General features: G+C 34.3%; 1 protein-coding gene across 2 annotated transcripts; it reads left to right on the top strand.

Annotated features, from left to right (window-relative positions):
• Positions 1-280: 280 nt before the first annotated feature.
• LOC139824905 (fatty acid synthase-like) lies at positions 281-15,540 on the top strand. Of its 2 annotated transcripts, XM_071797457.1 has the most exons (11): positions 281-466; positions 568-761; positions 9,838-10,082; positions 10,317-10,548; positions 10,967-11,385; positions 12,150-12,443; positions 12,796-13,003; positions 13,378-13,538; positions 13,884-14,201; positions 14,316-14,809; positions 15,204-15,540. In XM_071797457.1, exons 2-11 carry the CDS (start codon positions 599-601, stop codon positions 15,523-15,525), a joined length of 2,856 nt encoding a protein of 951 aa, XP_071653558.1. In that variant the 5' UTR covers positions 281-466; positions 568-598; the 3' UTR covers positions 15,526-15,540. The 2 variants fall into 2 exon arrangements, with proteins under 2 accessions (XP_071653558.1, XP_071653559.1); XM_071797458.1 differs by lacking the exon at positions 281-466 and having other exon boundaries at positions 619-788.
• Positions 15,541-18,933: the final 3,393 nt, after the last annotated feature.

The following is an 18,933-nucleotide window of genomic DNA, read 5'->3' as shown; positions in this document are numbered from 1 at the left end:
CTTAAAATGTTCTAACTATATTAGTTCATACACTTACGTGAAGATATTTTGTATAATAAAATAAATAATAATTATATCTTACATGTCAGATATTAAAATAACATTTGTTTTACTTTTTTAATTAAATTATTTTACAACATATCTAAAACTCACACAATAATAATACTCACAAACATAAAATGATAACACATAATAATTTTTTGATATTCTCTTTCTGAATTTATTCTGTTACTACGTATTAGCAAACTCCTCAATAATTTCCACGATTGTGTGGTAAATATTATATATCGTAACGGAAGCGTCAGCTATTTACATATTTACCATTTTAATCGGCTCCATCATTATCATGCATGTAGAAGTAGAATATACATATAACACAGAAACAATAAATAGAAGTTCGGAAATATGATTTAGTCGACTTCACTCTTGACTGTCTCAATTGCCACGGTGCTTCCACTTCCTATTGGTACGTATATGTAATATTAAATTGTACTTGATTCTTTTCTTTATTTTACATTTAAAATAAGTCTGTTTTCTTAAAAAATAAATAATGACATTTTGTTGTAGAATTTGTCTGTTTCGAAAAAATAAAGATACTATGAATCGACCGAACTCGTATATCAGCGTCGATGCTGAAGAAGAAATCGTAATCTCTGGTATTGCTGGCCGATTTCCTAATAGCGACAATTTAAAAGAGTTTCAAGAAAATCTTTTTAACAAGGTGGATCTTGGTTCGAGCGATCATGGACGGTGGAATAATTGTAATAATTTTTTTTTACATTAAGGAGGTTGGTTGTTTAAATCAATATGATAAGAATTTGTTCAAATTTATGGAGAATATTCATCCATATGAAGAATTTGTCGTCCATGCCAAAGTTGAAGACAATTCGGTTTTAACATTTTTTTTTTTTTTTTTTTTTTTTATTAAGCGGTATCCATAATTAATGTAGAGAATCTAAGCCGATTTTTAGTACTTTTTGAATTTTTTAAAAAAACCTAAATTTGAGAAAGTTATAGCTTGCTAAAGTTTCTTTGATGACGGCAATTTCAAAAGATATGACGTCATTTCTTATATAAAGTATGACGTCACAGCACACTTTCGTGTACTATATTTTCCTCAATTTTGAAGATATTGCAAAAATTTAAAAAGTTTACAAAGAAAGTATGCCATGATCTATCAGACCGCTTAATAAAAAAAATTCATGTTAAAACCGAATTGTCTGGATGGTTGCCGAGTAATTAATTATTAAAGATAAACTCTTATCTCTCTTATACACGGGCGACATAGCAAAAGTGTTACGACACCTGTAATGTAACTCTCAAAAACCTATTAAAAATGACAAGAATTTAATGAGAATAGATGCAAATAATTCTTTACATATTTAGGAAATACTTTTACGAAAACCGATAGTTATCAAGAAATTGTAAAAATAAAACAGCGTATTGCCACATTTTAACGTATTTTGATTTTAATTGTACAAACAACGATTTAAAACCTTAAGAAACAGCTAATTAAATGCATTCCATGTATAATGTTTATTTGCTAAAACTCGTTTATTTCACGCGTCGAAAAATTTGATTCTTATAGAGTTGGCAATCGTCCCCTCTTGCCGCTTGTCCCGCAATGTGACGGCAACCAACCTCCTTAAGATATATTTTCAAAACTTATTAGGAAAAATATTCGTTTTATATTATCGTTTATATTAATCGTAATTAATGATTTGCAATATCTAATCCAATAATTTTAAAAAACGATATCAGAATCCAAGAAAATTGTGTAATTCTACGTATATGTACACAATATATACATATATAACTGTTGAGAATCGAGCTATAATTACGAATGTAGATTGCGAATACGTCCGACAACGACACAGCACACGTGATTAGGATAATTACAGTAATCACTATATACGATAATAAATGCAAGAATATATATTATAGATTGATTAGTACAAGTCCGGAAGCATGTTCTCGAATACACTTCTGACGAGAGAGTGAAACGAGCGTCGGGGCAAATTTGTGTACACGCGTGTATCACGTGCATGATTCTCGAGTGTCTATTGTAAGATGTCACCATATACACGATTACTAGAACATAGTGTTCAAGTAATATTCAACACTCTTACTTGACATCTGAATCCGCCCAATGACGCTCATCGATTATCATCCTTGGATGTGCTGCTTCAATCCTATCTTCTCCCTCAAGGTGGCAAGTCTGATTCTTCCAAGCGGCTTCGTAAGTAAGTCCGCTAACAATATTTCGGTCGGACAGTATTTAAAATTGACTTGTCCCTTCTCTGCTAGGTCGCGTGCGAATTGAAACCTGGTATCCATGTGTTTGGTCCTGTTGCTCATTGCCCTTGGATTATTCAGTAGTGCGATACAGCTTTGGTTGTCTTCTAAAACCGTCGTAGGCTTAGTAATATTTTCGTCAAAGTCCTCTAGTATCTGATGAATCCAAAGCAGTTCTTTGCAAGTCTCTACGAGTGCGACGTATTCCGCTTCAGTCGTAGAAAGTGCTACGCACGTCTGCTTTCTACAGCCCCATGCAATCGTTGATCTGTGTAATTGTACTAGAAATCCGCTGATGGATTTTCGATCGCTTCGTGTGCCCAGTCCGCATCTGAATAGGCAACAAGTCCATTATTCTTCTCCTCGATGTTTCCTAACTTGAGCTAAAATTGCATCGTTCCTTTTAAATATTTCAAGATTCGTTTTGTTTCCGTCCAATCAACAATTGTTGGATCGGTCGTGTGTTGGCTCAGAATGCACACTGGTGCGAGAATATCCGGCCTTGCGTTGACTCCTATGTACAGAAGTTCTCCGATGCGTTCTTGATAATTCTTATTTGATTCCATCATGTCTGCTTGGGATCTTTTCTTCATGCTTCCTGGATCCATAGGTATGTGTGAGGTTTTCGCGTCTCTCATTTCGTTGCGGTTGATGATTTTTTCTATGTAGGCTTCCTGATCAAGGTGAAAAATGCCTCGTTTGTCTTTCCGTACTCGAAAGCCAAGAAAACTTCTCGGTTCTCCAAGGCCTACGATATCAAACGCCTTTTTTAGCGCTTCCTCCGTTTCGTCGATGATTCTCTGAGTAGTGTTTGCAATCAGAAAGTCATCCACGTAAACAACTAGATATGTTGTTGTTGTCCGTGTAACCCTTTTAAACAGGCATTTGTCCGATTTGCTTTGTTGATATCCGTGTTTATTCAAAACGCTCTTGAGTGTGTCGAACCATGTTTTCGCGGCCTGCTTTAGACCGTACAAGCTTTTTCACAGTCTGCATACTTTATCTTTTCCTCCTGGCTTTATAAATTCCTCCGGTTGAACCATATATACGGTTTCCTTCAGGTCGCCATTGAGAAACGCAGTCTTGGCGTCGAACTGCTTAACAATGAGTCCTCTTTTTCCTGCTAATGTGAAGAAGATACGTACTGTCATCTGTCAACCACCGGAGCAAAAACTTCGTCATAGTCCTTGCCATATTTCTGCGAGAAACCTTGAGCTACTCAGCGGGCTTTGTATCTACAAATATTTCCGTTAGTATCAGTTTTAATTTTAAAGACCCACTTACTTCCAACGGGTTTACGTCCCTCCGACAAGTCGACCAGGTCCCAAGTATGGTTTGTCATCAAGGCCTGTATCTCCTTCTTCATGGCCGAACTCCATTTTTCTTTATCAGGGCCCGATTGCGCCTCTGCGACAGTCCTAGGCTCCACAATAAAGGTGCTGACCATGTTAGCATGATCGGAGATTGCGAACCTGTCAGGCGGCCTGCCTTTCTTTCTACGCGATGATCTTCTCAGTTCCTCATCCTTTCCATCTTGGTCTTTATTGTTGTCTTCGCCAGCATCTTTAAAATTTTCTTCGTCGCTGGTGATCACAATTGTCTTGTCGGTCCGTGATACATTTTGCTCCTGCTCTTGCTCGAATCCCTTACGAAAAAAACACCCTAAATAACACCCAAAAAAACACCAAAAAATAATAGTGTAATTTCGAATCCCCAAATGGCGTTTACACCATTTGAGCGTTAACGCCAAGAAAAACACCAAAAATGACACCAAAATTTTTGGTGTTTTTCTTGGCGTTAATGCTCAAATGGTGTAAACGCCATCTGGGGATCCGAAATTACGCTATTATTTTTTGGTGCTTTTTTGGGTATTTTTTTTTTGGCATTGACGCTCAAATAATGTAAACGCCATTTGGGTATCCAAAATTACGCTATTATTTTTTGGTGTTTTTTTGGGTGTTTTTTTAGGTGTTATTTAGGGTGTTTTTTTCGTAAGGGTATATATTTTATAATAAACGATATATATTATATGTATATATATATTATAAAATGCAAGGTTAAAACTTTGACTTATTATGAGGTCACATTATACATATAACTTCGAATTATACATAAATATAGATAAACCATACATACTTGTCACTGACAAGGAAACCTCGCGAAGTGGAAAATTCTGATTTTAATGAAACTTTCCACACATGTAAGGGGAGTAAAAAGATGAATTTAGATATTTTTTGTAGCGGCCCAAAAACGGTTTTAAGGGGTGAAACCACCTCTCATATGTAGAGCGGTTTTTTGCTTTTCTCGATATATTTCGAAAAGTATTCGAGATATAAAAAAATGTTTCAAATAAAACTTTTATGGTAAAATGTCCTCTATTCAACAACATTAATATAATATTTTTTTAAAATAATTTTTTAAACAAAATTTTTTTTTTAATTTTATTAATGTGGTTAAATAGAGATGTTTTTACCATAAAACTTTTATTTAAAACATTTTTTTATATCTCAAATACTTTTCAAAATATATCGAGAAAAGCAAAAAACCGCTCTACATATGAGAGGTGGTTTCACCCCTTAAAACCGTTTTTGGGCCACTACAAAAAATATCTAAATTTATCTTTTTACTCCCCCTACATGTGTGGAAAGTTTCATTAAAATTAGAATTTTCCACTTCGCGAGGTTTCCTTGTGAGTAAAAATGGCGATCATGCGACTCTGACGCCGCGTCCATTTACCGACTTTGACTATAAACATACCAGATACATACATATGTGCAACACCGGATATGCCTTCGCTTTGTGGTGTGTGTTGGCAGCATGTGGAGGAGATCGGGAGATGCGCTGGGCCTGTATTCCGTTCTTACCTACCGATAACTGTCGGTTCGATTAAGCGTCGTTGCGCAGGTTTCTCGTATTGTATAGGAGCTGCGCCAACATGGCCGATCAGACCGACGCCGTTAACGGCACTGACGACGAACAGAATATGGCCCCTGCGCATGCGCATCCCCTCCACATGCTACCAACGCACATCAAAGCAAAAGCACATCCGTGTGCTGTCAAGCGTCAAAATCATTAATGAATATAATTAATAAAAAATAAATATTAAAAAAAAACATTTAAAAAATATCTGCTATTTGTGTATATATATATATATATATATATATATATATATATATATATATAATTCAAAGTTAGATATATGTATAATGTGGCCTCATAATAAGTTCAAGTTTTAACCTTGCATTTTACAATTTTTATCTTTTGTTTTATAATTGCTGGGTGTCAACACTGAAACCCGATTGTCGACACCAAAATTTGGATGTTAACACCAAAAGTTAAGTGTCGACACCGAAACTTTGGGTGTCGACACCAAAATTTGGGTGTCGACACCAAAAGTTGAGTGTCGACACCGAAACTTTGGGTGTCGACATTCAAATGTCGGTGTTAACACTGAAAATTTAGGCGTTGACACCGAAAATGGAGTGTAAACACTCAAAGTTGGGTGTAAACACCAAAATCTTGGGTGTTTTTTTCGTAAGGGATAATACAGTCTTCTCGTCCGAATCCTGCTCAATCGAGCGTTCTTTTCTTGATTGATCAAGACTCGTTTCTACATCTGGTGTATTTCTAAAATCTTCCTCTCCGACGAAGGTCACATTCTTGCTGATTGTGATCTTTCCTGTCTGCTTGTCCAGAAGTCGATATGCTTTGGAGCCGTCATATCCGACGAAAATTAATTTCTGCGCCTTTGGACTCAGTTTTTCTCGAAACATATTGGGAACGTGCACGTATGCGGTATAGCCAAACACATGTAAATGTGTCATGTCCGGCAGCCTTCCCTCCCACAATTCAAAGGGAGTCTTCTCCGTTGCTCTTGTCGGTAGGCGATTTTGTAAATAATTAGCCGTATTTATTGTTTCTCCCCAATACTTTTCAGCCAGATCTGCATCATATAACATACACCTTATCATTTCAACGAGATAGCGATTTTTCCGTTTGGCTACTCCATTTTGTTGTGGGGAGTACGGTGCAGTCAGTTGTACTTGTGTGCCAGATTTCCTCAAGTATTGGCGCAGATCCTCTGTAATAAACTCTCGACCTCGATCTGAACGTATTGCTTTAGGTCTCCGCTGAACTTCGTAATTACAGCTTCAAAATACTCCGTCACAGCTTGCGCTGTGTTCGATTTTGCCTTCAACAGACTCACGCAGGTATAACGGCTATAATCGTCAATAATAGTAAGTATATATTTCCTACCACCTTGCGTAGCTGTTCTCATAGGGCCGCAGAGATCAGTATGCAGCAATTCCAGTGTGTTACTTGTTTTTGTCAGCGAGATCTTAGGAAATGGCTTTTCGCCATTTTTGCTTTAATACAACATTCGCAAGCGCATCTGATTCCACAATCCTTTAACTTAATTCCCGTTGCCAGTTTTTTATCCACCAGCTGCTTCACCGCCACGGGGTCTCGATGTCCGAACTTCTTGTGCCACGTATGCTGACACTCGATGGTGTGGGCAGATTTTGCTGCAAGTGCACTTTCTACGAGATGCAAATAATACAAACCACCTCGTAGACTCCCTGTTGTAACTAGTTTTCCTTCGCGAGTAATGCTGCAATTTGACCCGCTAAATATCACCTTAAAGTTATTGCGAGTTATCCGTCAAACTGACAGCAGACTCCCTTTCAGCGTCGGCGCGTACAGGATTTCCGTCAACGTCACCGGTGTGTGCTGTCCTTCACGTCCTACGCATCGTAACACCACGGTTCCGATTCCTTCGGTTCACGCCATTCTACCGTCCGCAAGCATAACGCTACCTTTCACGGCACTAAATTTCGTAAATACGTCTCTATTCGTCGTCATGTGTTTTGACGCACCAGAGTCAATTGTCCACTCAGTGTTTATTTCCTTCGGCTTGCTCACTCCAACCATGAAGCACATGTGCACCGAACCTTCCGTATCCTCACTCTCAACGTCAACAACGTTTCCGGCACTCTCCTTGTTATTCTTCCAACGCTTGAAACGGGGACAATTTCTCTTAATAATATGCCCCGACTTTCGACAGAAATAACAAGTTACACTGCTACCAGTCGACACCTTCAAAGCACTCTTCTTGTCGATTTCTCCGATCTTGTTTATTTTTCGATTGTATTCGTCGATTAGCTTTCCCTTTACGAGCGTCAAGGTCAGCTGATCATCGGGACGGCTCTCAAGGGCTGTTACGAGCGTGCCATATGAATCCGGCAGGCTTCCAAGAAGAATTGCAATTTGCAAACTCTTTTCACAAGTTTCTCACCTAAAGCCGCTAGTTTGTCGACAAGCAAGAGCGTCCCGTTAATATGCTCCTCCATATCTCCGTCTTCATCCAGCTTCCGATTAACGATGTTTTTCAAAAGGAATACTTTACTGAAAAGTGTCGATTTTTCGTGGTATGACTTCAAAGCGTTCCATGCTTGCTTTGCAGTTGTCGCTTTCCTCACGTGTTGTAATTGACTGTCCTCCACTAGTAGACAAATTGTCGCGCGCGCCCGATTGTCCATTTTTGTCCATATCGGAGTAATTTGCTCCGGCGGCGACTGACTTACAACATCCCACAGATCCTCCTTTATTAGCAGTAGTTCAGTAGTTCAACTTTATATTTCCACCATTGGTAATTATCGTTATCAAGTTTCGCGATGGAAATGCGTGTCGTTTCCGCCATTGTCTATCACACTCGACCACGTTATCACTGAGTACGTTTTGAGCCTGGGCCCATAACCTGTTGAGAATCGAGCTATAATTACAAATGTAATGACGACACAGCACACGTGATTAGGATAATTACAGTAATCACTATATACGATAATAAATGCAAGAATATATATTATAGATTGATTAGTACAAGTCCGGAAGCATGTTCTCAAATACACTTCTGACGAAAGAGTGAGACGAGCGTCGAGGGTTTACGCCGAGAGCAAATTCGTGTACACGCGTGTATCACGTGCATGATTCTCGAGTGTCTATTGTAAGATGTCACCATGTACACGATTACTAGAATATAATGTTCAAGTAATATTCAACAATAACGAAAACAATCCTCGTAATTTATGTCAAAAATTATAAATTATATTTCATTAATTCAAACATTTTCATGGCTTCGTTATTTCTAATATCATAATTGAAAACGATCCAGATGCATATTATAAATCCTTAAAAACATTATTATTTTTTATGTAGAAAGAAGTATAGGTATATATTATACACACTGATCAACAAAATCTTATTGTTTTCAGATTGTTTTTAAGGGAATAGGTATTTTTTACTAACTTCATGGTTCCGCTGAACAAGAAGCTGGCCTTGAAAATACTAAATTAGCTTTGGTTTTTTAAATAAACAGAGTCAAAGATGCAAAAAAACGTGTTTTTGGTCATTTTTTTATATCTGTGGAAAAACAACGGGAGCACCGTATTTTTTAACAAAAAAGAGCCAATTTTTTATTATTTTTGTTTTCAGATTCGGATTCTACGGAAATAAATCTATCAGAATATCAATTGCCATTGGCCCGACAAAAAATCCGTGTTCCCCAGTGTTATATAAATATTCTTATAAAATATGACTTATTTTCGCGTTTTATGAACTGTGATGGGTGATTTAATTTACTTCTCTTGTCGTTCTGACTGTTGAAGTTTTTACTGTAATTTCTATTTCGATTATATTATTAACTATGATATTATAGGGATAGACTACGAGCCTTCGCACAAGACTCTCGTCTGGTGACGTAATGTAACGTAACATAACATTGAGTCAATGCACAAGAAACGTACAAAGCCGTAACCGATACGTTTCTTGTGCGTTGATCTACGTTACGTTATGCTACGTTACAATACGAGAGTCTTGTGCGGATGAGGCTTTAAGTTTGACTTGAATTTTCTCGCAGATTATACTACTTTTAGACCACCAAATTTTGAAGTTATTTCTCGTTGGAGAGTGTGAGATTATTTTGATTTAGTTGTCACCGCTGAAGATCTGACTATTCAAAACAAAGCCGAAATGTCCGATGTATAATTATATATTATTAATTATTTTATATCTATATATATTATATATATATTATTATAAAAAGGATAAAGAATTTTACTTTATATACCCCAAGGGGCCTTAAAGGACGTTTTTGAAGGGACGTACCCAACCCTAACCTCCAATTCATCCTACTACCTTACTGTTTTTTCCTTTGGACCAACGGTTTAACGTCTCTTCCGAAAGACGGAGCCCAGTTTTCTCCGCATCTGCACGGAGGGGCGCGGTTTTTTCGGAAAAAAACTTTTCCATGATTCATGGCTCTAGTGGACTCGAACCTGGTTCCTCAGATTACGAGTCTGGCGCTCTACCACTAGACCACACCGCCGTCCTTATATATATTATTATATTTTTTATATATTTTTATATTATTTTATATATAATATTATATATAATTCATTATTTTATTGAATTATATATTAGTTATTATAACGTTAACTTACGTTATGCTAACTATAATATATAATATATTTATTTTTTATATAGCTTATAATATGCCCCATCGAATTGGTAAAGTCAACAATATCGAGAAATTCGATTCAGAATTTTTCGATATACCCGCAACAGAAGCTCATATAATGGATCTTATGACTAGAATGTTACTCGAGCATACTTACGAAGCAATTACCGATGCGGGCGTAAATCCAAAAGAATTACAGGGAACAAGGACGAGTGTTCTTACAGCAATTTCTGCGTCTGAGACTCAAGGGCACTTTTCCTGTCAATCTCAGGTATGATATAATTAATTAATATATATGAAACACATAATCAAAAGAAATTTATTTAAAGAAATGATAACTGTGTAAAATTCTTGTTTTAAAAATAAAAATTGTTTTCTTACTATATAAGAAGTATAGATAAATTATATACAATAAATTTTTAAGCAGTTTTAAAAGTAAACATTTAATTTATTATTTGTACATTTTAATACTTTAAATACATTTAGAAATATGTATTGTGATTAGTTTGCTGGATTACCCATGATTGAATGCAATGTTTCTCTCATGGCAAACAAAATTTCTCACTGGCTCGGTGTTATTGGACAGTCGCATAATATTGATACTGCATGTAGTTCAAGTAACGTTGCTATAGTGAAAGCTTACGAGCTGATTCAGTCTGGAGAGTGCGACGCGGCCATTATCGCTTCCGCCAATCTATGCCTTCATCCTTATGTACAATTTCAATTTTACCATCTAGGTATGTATTTATTATATCTTATTATAGTGTATATTGTATATTGTATGGATCATAAACATTTTTTTATTTGTTTATTTATATCTCATTTATTTCCATCTTTACGCAAATTTCAGATTTTAAATAATCATTGATTCAGATAATCATTGATTATATGTTGTTTTTGTTATATTAATACGATATCTGAGCAATTTCCACGTCAAATCGGACGAGAATGATCTCGTAATTTAAATTGATCGAAATCGACAAACTCTTGTTGTGTGTAAATTATATTAAGATTATGTTATTATTTTACGTTTTTGTTTATCCAATAACGTACTCTGTGAAACAATCGCTTATGCTTCCTTTCTATCCTTACACTTAGATATTGAATCGAAGCTTGAAAAACTTTATTTAATAACATGAATTAATTTCCTTCTAGGGGTTTTATCTTCTGATGGTTACTGTAAACCCTTTGACGAGGAAGGCGCCGGATATATGCGTAGCGATACGGTCGCGGTAGTATATCTGCAAAAGGCAAAAAATGCAAGAAGAATATATGCAACCCTTGTACACGGTAAAATAAATTGCGATGGTTTTAAAGCAGAAGGTATTACTTTTCCATCGGTCGAAAAGCAAAAAATATTGTTGAGTGAATTTTATAAGGAATGTGAAATTTCGCCCAATGAGTTATCTTACGTAGAGGCCCATGCAACTGGTACTCTTGCCGGTGATCCCGTAGAAATTATGGCCATTGACCAGACTTTATGCGCTAAAAGAAACACTCCTTTATTGATGGGCTCGGTAAAATCAAATATTGGACATTCCGAACCCGCCAGTGGCCTTTGTCAAATCGCAAAGGTACATTTGTAATAAAATGATTTAACACTGACTTTGCTTAAAATGTTATTATAGCAATTTACATTTTTTTTATATTGTTACAATTATAATACATATATGTGTATAATAGGAGAGACCGGGGCTAAACCGCCAGTTTTTTTTCGGTGCCGATTTTTAACAACAAAATAAATAATTTTAGTTAAATGTGGTATACCACTGTAAAGAGTGAACCTTTAGCTACAAAATTTATATAGGAAATTTTTATCTACGTTGCTTTGTTTAACCGGTATAGAGTAAAAACGGCAACGGTGAAAAAATTAAAATCTCAAAAATGCCGGGGTTGAACCGCCACCCCCCCCGGGATAAATTAGTTTCAGGTTTGATCGCCCATAAAATATTAAAAATCTACACTGGATTTGTGTTCAGCATGCATTACTCTTTATAATTAGCATGCATTTATAATCACGTACCTCGAGATTTGGAGAGCAAATATTATTGCAGATATTACAAAATTTCCACGCGCAAAAAATTTCACTTTTTACTACGAAAACACGTTTGCCCTCGTAAAAATCATAACACGGCAGGTAACCTGCCGAAACTCCGTTGGTCACATGGGTTCCATAAGCAGCGTTTACAATGTTAATAGCGAGTTTGCACAATATACAGGTCCCGAGATATTTGATTTGGCGGTTCAACCCCGTTGGCGGTTTAGCCCCGGTCTCCCCTACATTTATATAAAATATTTACTATAATTACTGCTAATAAAAATATCTGATTTCTTAAAGGTATTATTAGCGATGGAAACTGGTATAATTACGCCTACTATACATTTCAAGCGTCCGCGAAAAGAGTTAACTGCTATTATCGAAGGAAGAATAAAGATCATCACTGAACCAACAGAATGGGAGGGTGGTTATGTAGGTTTCAATTCTTTTGGGTTTGGAGGGGCTAATAGCCACATATTATTAAAATCAAATCTTAAACAAAAAATCAACAATAGAGCTTTGAATAATGACTTACCTAGGCTTGTAGCTGTATCTGGTCGTACGGAGGAAGCAGTTAAAATCATCTTAGATGATGTAAGCAAATATTATAATGGCTTATTTCATTTATTTCAGAAATAATTTTTGACATTAGTTTTTTGTATTATCATACAAATATAACAAATTTAACAATTAAATATACACGCGTGTATTTATTGTATAGTGTCTAAAAAGATGTTTGCGTACATAATCACTTACAAAGGTATTTCGAATTTGCACAAAAAAAAGTCAATGTATTAAATATATATTTATTTAATATATTAAGTAATAATAATGTATTTAATAATTGCTAAAGTAAAACACTGCAGAATAAGATAATATTATCGTCCTTTCTTGTGTAAAATTATTCCAAGAATTATAGGATGTACATTTTTGTTACTGAATGCAGGTGCGAAATCGACCAATAGATGCTGAGTTTATATCTCTGCTACATCATATTCATAATGATAATATAGAAGGTCATCCTTACAGAGGATACATGATAACTGGGTCTAAAATATCTCATAATACAATTAATAAAATAGAACATACTCCATATGTCAGAAGACCGATTTGTTTTATATTTTCTGGATTAGGATCTCAATGGTTTGGGATGAGTAAGTAAATATACTATTATAAAATATTTTAAATGTACGTTCAACAACAAAAAAAGTTATAGAATATATAAGTAATAAGTATACAGAACGTACAAATATGGAGTGTTACGATCATGATCATAACATATTCTTTTCTAGTATGTTATCAAACTAAAAGTTTGAATTATTGCTTACCATTTATTAAAAACTGACTTTATTACAGTTAACAAATAAAATTAAATTTTATCCTAGAACAAATATTACAATATGGGAAGAGGCTAAAGTTTCTTACGTATCCTTACCAATAACTATAAAAGAATCTAAATTTCTAAATACGCGGATGCATGTACATACCTGTATATTGAAATTTAGAAACTTTATTAAAATTTTAATAGGTCAGGCTCTAATGAAATTCCCAGTGTTTGCCAAGGCAATCCAGAAATGTGGTATCGTTTTGAGATCTTACGGCATATCACTTACAGATATTTTAACAAGTGATAATAAAAATATTTTTGATAATATCTTTAATTTTTTATTGGGTCTTATTGGACTACAGGTAAGAAAAAAACTCTCTGTTTGTCCTTCATAAATTATACTATATATATATATGTATATATATATATAGTATAATTTATATATATATATATATATATATATATATATATATGTATATATATATACTATATATATATATATATATATATATATATATATATATATATATACATATATATATATATATATATATATATATATATATATATATATGTATATTTATATACCATATATTATAAAGATAATTACAAAAAAATTTCTTTATAACTACTTCACAATTCTAATCTTTATTTAAAACAAATGGGAAGCTATTTCTTCTATAATATAGAATCTATATGTATCGCAGATTGGATTAGTTGATCTTTTAACATCTATTGGTGTAGTTCCCGATTTTATAATCGGTCACTCCATTGGTGAACTAATCTGTGGATATGCCGATGGATGTTTAACGGCCGAAGAAACGATTCTGTCGGCATATTTTATCGGTTTAGCTCTTTACGAGTCGAAAATAATTAACGGCTCCATGGCTGAAATTAACCTCGACCTTGAAACCTTAAAAGTTATGTGTCCTTTGGATATCGATATAGCTTGTTACAATAGTGCTTCTAATTTTATTGTAAGCGGACCAACGAAATCTATAAAAAAATTCCTCACCAAATTGCAGGTATATATTAATGCTTATAAACATTGCAATATAATCTTTCTTCTATCTAGTTTCTTTAATTGTTTTATTAAAACAAGCAATTAATAATATTTATGATTTTTTTCTTTTTTTTAGGCGAATAGTATACCTATAAAAGAAATTTTTTGTGGTTATATACCTTTTCATAGTCGTTACATCAAACCTGCTGTAGCTAAGTCTGAAGAGTACTTGAACCGAACATTACCACAAAAAAAGTTTCACAGCTCAAAGTGGCTGACAACATCCTCTCACGAGTACTCCAATACTATACCTTTATGTTCAAAATATTATACAAATCACTTGTTGTTTCCGGTGTTATTCGCAAAGACGTATCGTTTAATTCCAAAAGATACAGTGACAATTGAAATATCTCCTCAGAATATTCTTCAACACATTTTAAACAGTTATTTATACTCTACAGTAACAAACGTAGCGCTATATGAACGAACCGACGATCAAAATAATGAGATATTTTTAGAATCAATCGGAAAACTTTATAACGCAGGATTACAGCCACAGATTGCAAATCTCTATCCGACAGTGGAATTTCCTGTAAGCCGTGGTACCCCAATGATTTCTCCTCTCATAAGGTATGCATATTTTTCGTTTAGGCACAAATGGACAAATTATCGAAAAACAAACACTTTCATAAATTTTGAAATATTTAGGTGAAATAGTCACAAGAGAACATGTTCAATATAATAGCAAATTAGAACTTTGAACTTTTTTTTGAACTTGGTTAGTTCTATCATCTAATTTCAAAATCACACCTCCGTGTTTTAAAAACATTCTATCACCTTACTTATTTCAAAGATAAATGTATTCTTATACATATATTAATCCTTTTATGCCTATTACAAAGAGCAGATAACAGGGATATTTTAGAATCTGTGCTTCAATTTTACATCAAATCTTGAATTAAGTAATTTTTACAATAATTTGTTTACACGAAGATTATATAATAATTTCTAATGACGTTTGCAGATGGGATCATTCAGAAGATTTGTTTGTAATGCGAGCTTGTCAAAAAAAGATAATTGACAAAAAGGAAATAGTTGTTAGTATTAGTACATCTAATGAAGAATTTGCGTATTTAACAGGCCATGTCGTTAATGAAAAAAATTTATTTCCTGCTATGGGATATCTTTTTTATATCTGGGAAATAATCGCATCGTTAAAAAACCAAGAATATATCAATACACCAATTGTATTTGAAGACGTTAATTTTATTCGTGCTACAGTACTATCACAACAAATTGAGATCGAATTAACTCTTTCGATCCAAGAAGGTAATATTATTACGTAAACAATTAATTTTTTAACGTAAGTTTTTTATTTTTTAATTAGATTTTAAAATTTATGCTACTTTTATGGCGTAATATCTATATATATAAGTACCCAACGTCTGTCTGTCTGACCGCGAACTACGTGTGTGAAGACAGCATCTCAAGTGTTAGCATCTCACAAATAAACTGCAAATTCACTTGCATCCAGCATAGTTCTACAGTTCCTGATAATTTTTAACAATAGTTCTGATGAATTTACTATTAAAATCGCATTTTTAAGAAATGAGATGCTAACTTCCAAAAACACCTGACAGCATCTCATCGTATTTCGAATACATTATCACGGAGGAGTAAGATTCCATAGAGTTCTCCAGTCTAGACACATTCTGTCAATAGTTCTGACGATTAAACTCCGTAGAAAATAATTTATAATTGCAAAACCCATCTGATCCCATGTCTATGAAGCTGGCGTGGAAACTCACTAATTGTTTACAGTTCTAGAGTTTCTCTATGAGTTAAACAAATATTTCCGACCATTAAAGCAAAAGAATTGATTCAAAATTGACTAAGACGACAACTTTACGCTGCGTCTTAATTTGTCTTACAGCAGTTCCCTTACTATATCTCATCAGATTTGATTTGCAGTTAAAAACGAGTTCTATAAAGAGTTCTGCAGTTTAAAACCAAAAACATCGATTAAAATAACGTAAAAAACTAACGAATATAGTGTAACAAATATATCAAACTGAACGATTTTTCAGAGTTCTGGCTTTTCCAACATAGTTCTGTATAATTATGAATACATTTATGCATTTTTTTAAAGAGTTCTAGACACTATCAACGTTGTGTTTTCAAAAAAATTAATACTGCCCGGAAAACGCATTTTAATGCAAATAAAGGTGAGATGCTGGACGATATTCGAGAGTTCTACTGATCGTAAAATATTTTTCGCGCAGTTCTAAATGTATTTAACAATTTCCTAAAGAGTTCTGGGCACCACCAGCGTTGTGTTATTTTTCAAATAATTAATACTGCCTGGAAAACTCATTTTAAGACAGATAAGGGTGAGATGCTAGTCGATATTCGATAGTTCTGGTCTTCGTAAAATATTTTTCATGCAGTTCTAAACGTATTTAACAAATTCCTGAAGAGTTCTGAGCATTACTATCGAGCCAGAACTATCGAATATCGACTAGCATCTCACCTTTATTTGTCTTTAAATGCATTTTCCGAGCAGTATTAATTATTTAAAAAATAACACAACGCTGGTAATGCTCAGAACTCTTCGAGAAATTGTTAAATACGTTTAGAACTGCATGAAAAATATTTTACGATGACCAGAACTATCGAATATCGACTAGCATCTCACCCTTATCTGTCTTAAAATGCGTTTTCCAGGCAGTAAATTATTTAAAAATAACACAACGCTGGTTCTTCGAGAAATTGTTAAATACGTTTAGAACTGCTGAAAAATATTTACGATGACCAAAACTATCGAATATCGACTAGCATTCACCTTTATCTGCTTTTAAATGCATTTTCCGAGCAGATATAAAAATAACACAACGCTGGTAATGCTCAGAACTCTTCGGAATTTGTTAAATACGTTTAGAACTGCATGAAAAATATTTTACGATGACCAAACTATCGAATATCGACTAGCATCTCACCTTTATCTGTCTTAAAATTGCATTTTCCAGGCAGTATTAATTATTTAAAAAATAACACAACGCTGGTAATGCTCAGAACTCTTCGAGAAATTGTTAAATACGTTTAGAACTGCATGAAAAATATTTTACGATGACCAGAACCATCAAATATCGACTAGCATCTCACCCTTATCTGTCTTAAAATGCGTTTTCCAGGCAGTATTAATTATTTAAAAAGAACACAACGCTGGTAGTGGCCAGAACTCTTCGAGAAATTGTTAAATACGTTTAGAACTGCATGAAAAATATTTTACGATGACTAGAACTATCGAATATCGACTAGCATCTCACCTTATCTGTCTTAAAATGCGTTTTCCAGGCAGTATTAATTATTTAAAAATAACACAACGCTGGTAGTGGCCAGAACTCTTCGAGAAATTGTTAAATACGTTTAGAACTGCATGAAAAAATATTTTACGATGACCAGAACTATCGAATATCGACTAGCATCTCACCCTTATCTGTCTTAAAATGCGTTTGGCGTTTTCCAGGCAGTATTAATTATTTAAAAAATAACACAACTCTGGTAATGCTCAGAACTCTTCAGGAATTTGTTAAATACGTTTAGAACTGCATGAAAAATATTTTACGATGACCTCGAAACTATCGAACATTTATATCGACTAGCATACTCACTTTTGTATCTGTCTTAAAATGCACTTTTCGTTAGTTTTTTACGCAGTATTAATTATTTTATAGAACTCGTTTTTTTCACTGCAATCAAAATCTGTGCTTTAGTAAGGGAACTGCTGTAAGACAAATTAAGACGCAGCGTAAAGTTGTCGTCTTAGTCAACTTTGAATCAATTCTTTTGCTTTAATGGTCGGAATTATTTGTTTAACTCATAGAGAAACTCTAGAACTGTAAACAATTAGTGAGTTTCCACGCCAGCTTCATAGACATGAGATCAGATGGGTTTTGTAATTATAAATTATTTTCTACGGAGTTTAATCGTCAGAACTATTGACAGAATGTGTCTAGACTGGAGAACTCTATGGAATCTTACTCCTCCGTGATCATGTATTCGAAATACGATGAGATGCTGTCAGGTGTTTTTGGAAGTTAGCATCTCATTTCTTAAAAATGCGATTTTAATAGTAAATTCATCAGAACTATTGTTAAAAATTATCAGGAACTGTAGAACTATGCTGGATGCAAGTGAATTTGCAGTTTATTTGTGAGATGCTAACACTTGAGATGCTGTCTTCACACACGTGCGTATATTTGATTTCCGCGTGAATGTCCGCGAAGATCAAATACGACACTCGGGGAAGATTGAGCGTAATTAGAAACCGTAACAGCAAATAATATCTCTGACTACGCACTTTTTATGCTTACATTCTAAATATGTATTTCATTGAAGCGCGGTGATTTAACCTTAAGATTAGATGCATAATACAGTGGCTATCCATTTTGGTGCTCGAAATGACAATGCGCATTTTCTCTCTCAATGTAGATTATTCGTGTGATATTTACGAGGATTCGGTGGAGGGAGAGAGAGAGAGAGAGAGAGAGAGAGAGAGAGAGAGAGAGAGAGGTGTGCCACCTAGTCTGATAAGATAAATCGTCGATGGGATGATAAAAGTTCCCTGCAGCATTAACAGAATAGAAAATTATATCTCACGGAATGATCTTACGATTTCTTTTTGTACGGCGATTAGAAATTGCAATTAAAAAAGATCTTTAAAAAAAAAATAAATAAGTGGAATAAAAATGGAG

Source organism: Temnothorax longispinosus, unplaced genomic scaffold (genome assembly GCF_030848805.1).
Source record: "Temnothorax longispinosus isolate EJ_2023e unplaced genomic scaffold, Tlon_JGU_v1 HiC_scaffold_66, whole genome shotgun sequence".
NCBI lineage: Eukaryota > Metazoa > Arthropoda > Insecta > Hymenoptera > Formicidae > Temnothorax > Temnothorax longispinosus.
Note: the sequence above shows the minus strand (reverse complement) of the source record. Positions and strands in the feature narration are given on the sequence as shown.

What these genes read in the sequence shown, in the direction of transcription:
- LOC139824905 (XM_071797457.1), top strand. Translation starts at nt 599, where the DNA reads ATGAATCGACCGAACTCGTATATCAGCGTCGATGCTGAAGAAGAAATC. An exon ending in TCATGGACGGTGGAATAATT is followed by an intron (nt 762 to 9,837) that starts GTAATAATTTTT and finishes TTTTTTATATAG; the next exon opens with CTTATAATATGCCCCATCGA. An exon ending in TTAAAATCATCTTAGATGAT is followed by an intron (nt 12,444 to 12,795) that starts GTAAGCAAATAT and finishes TACTGAATGCAG; the next exon opens with GTGCGAAATCGACCAATAGA.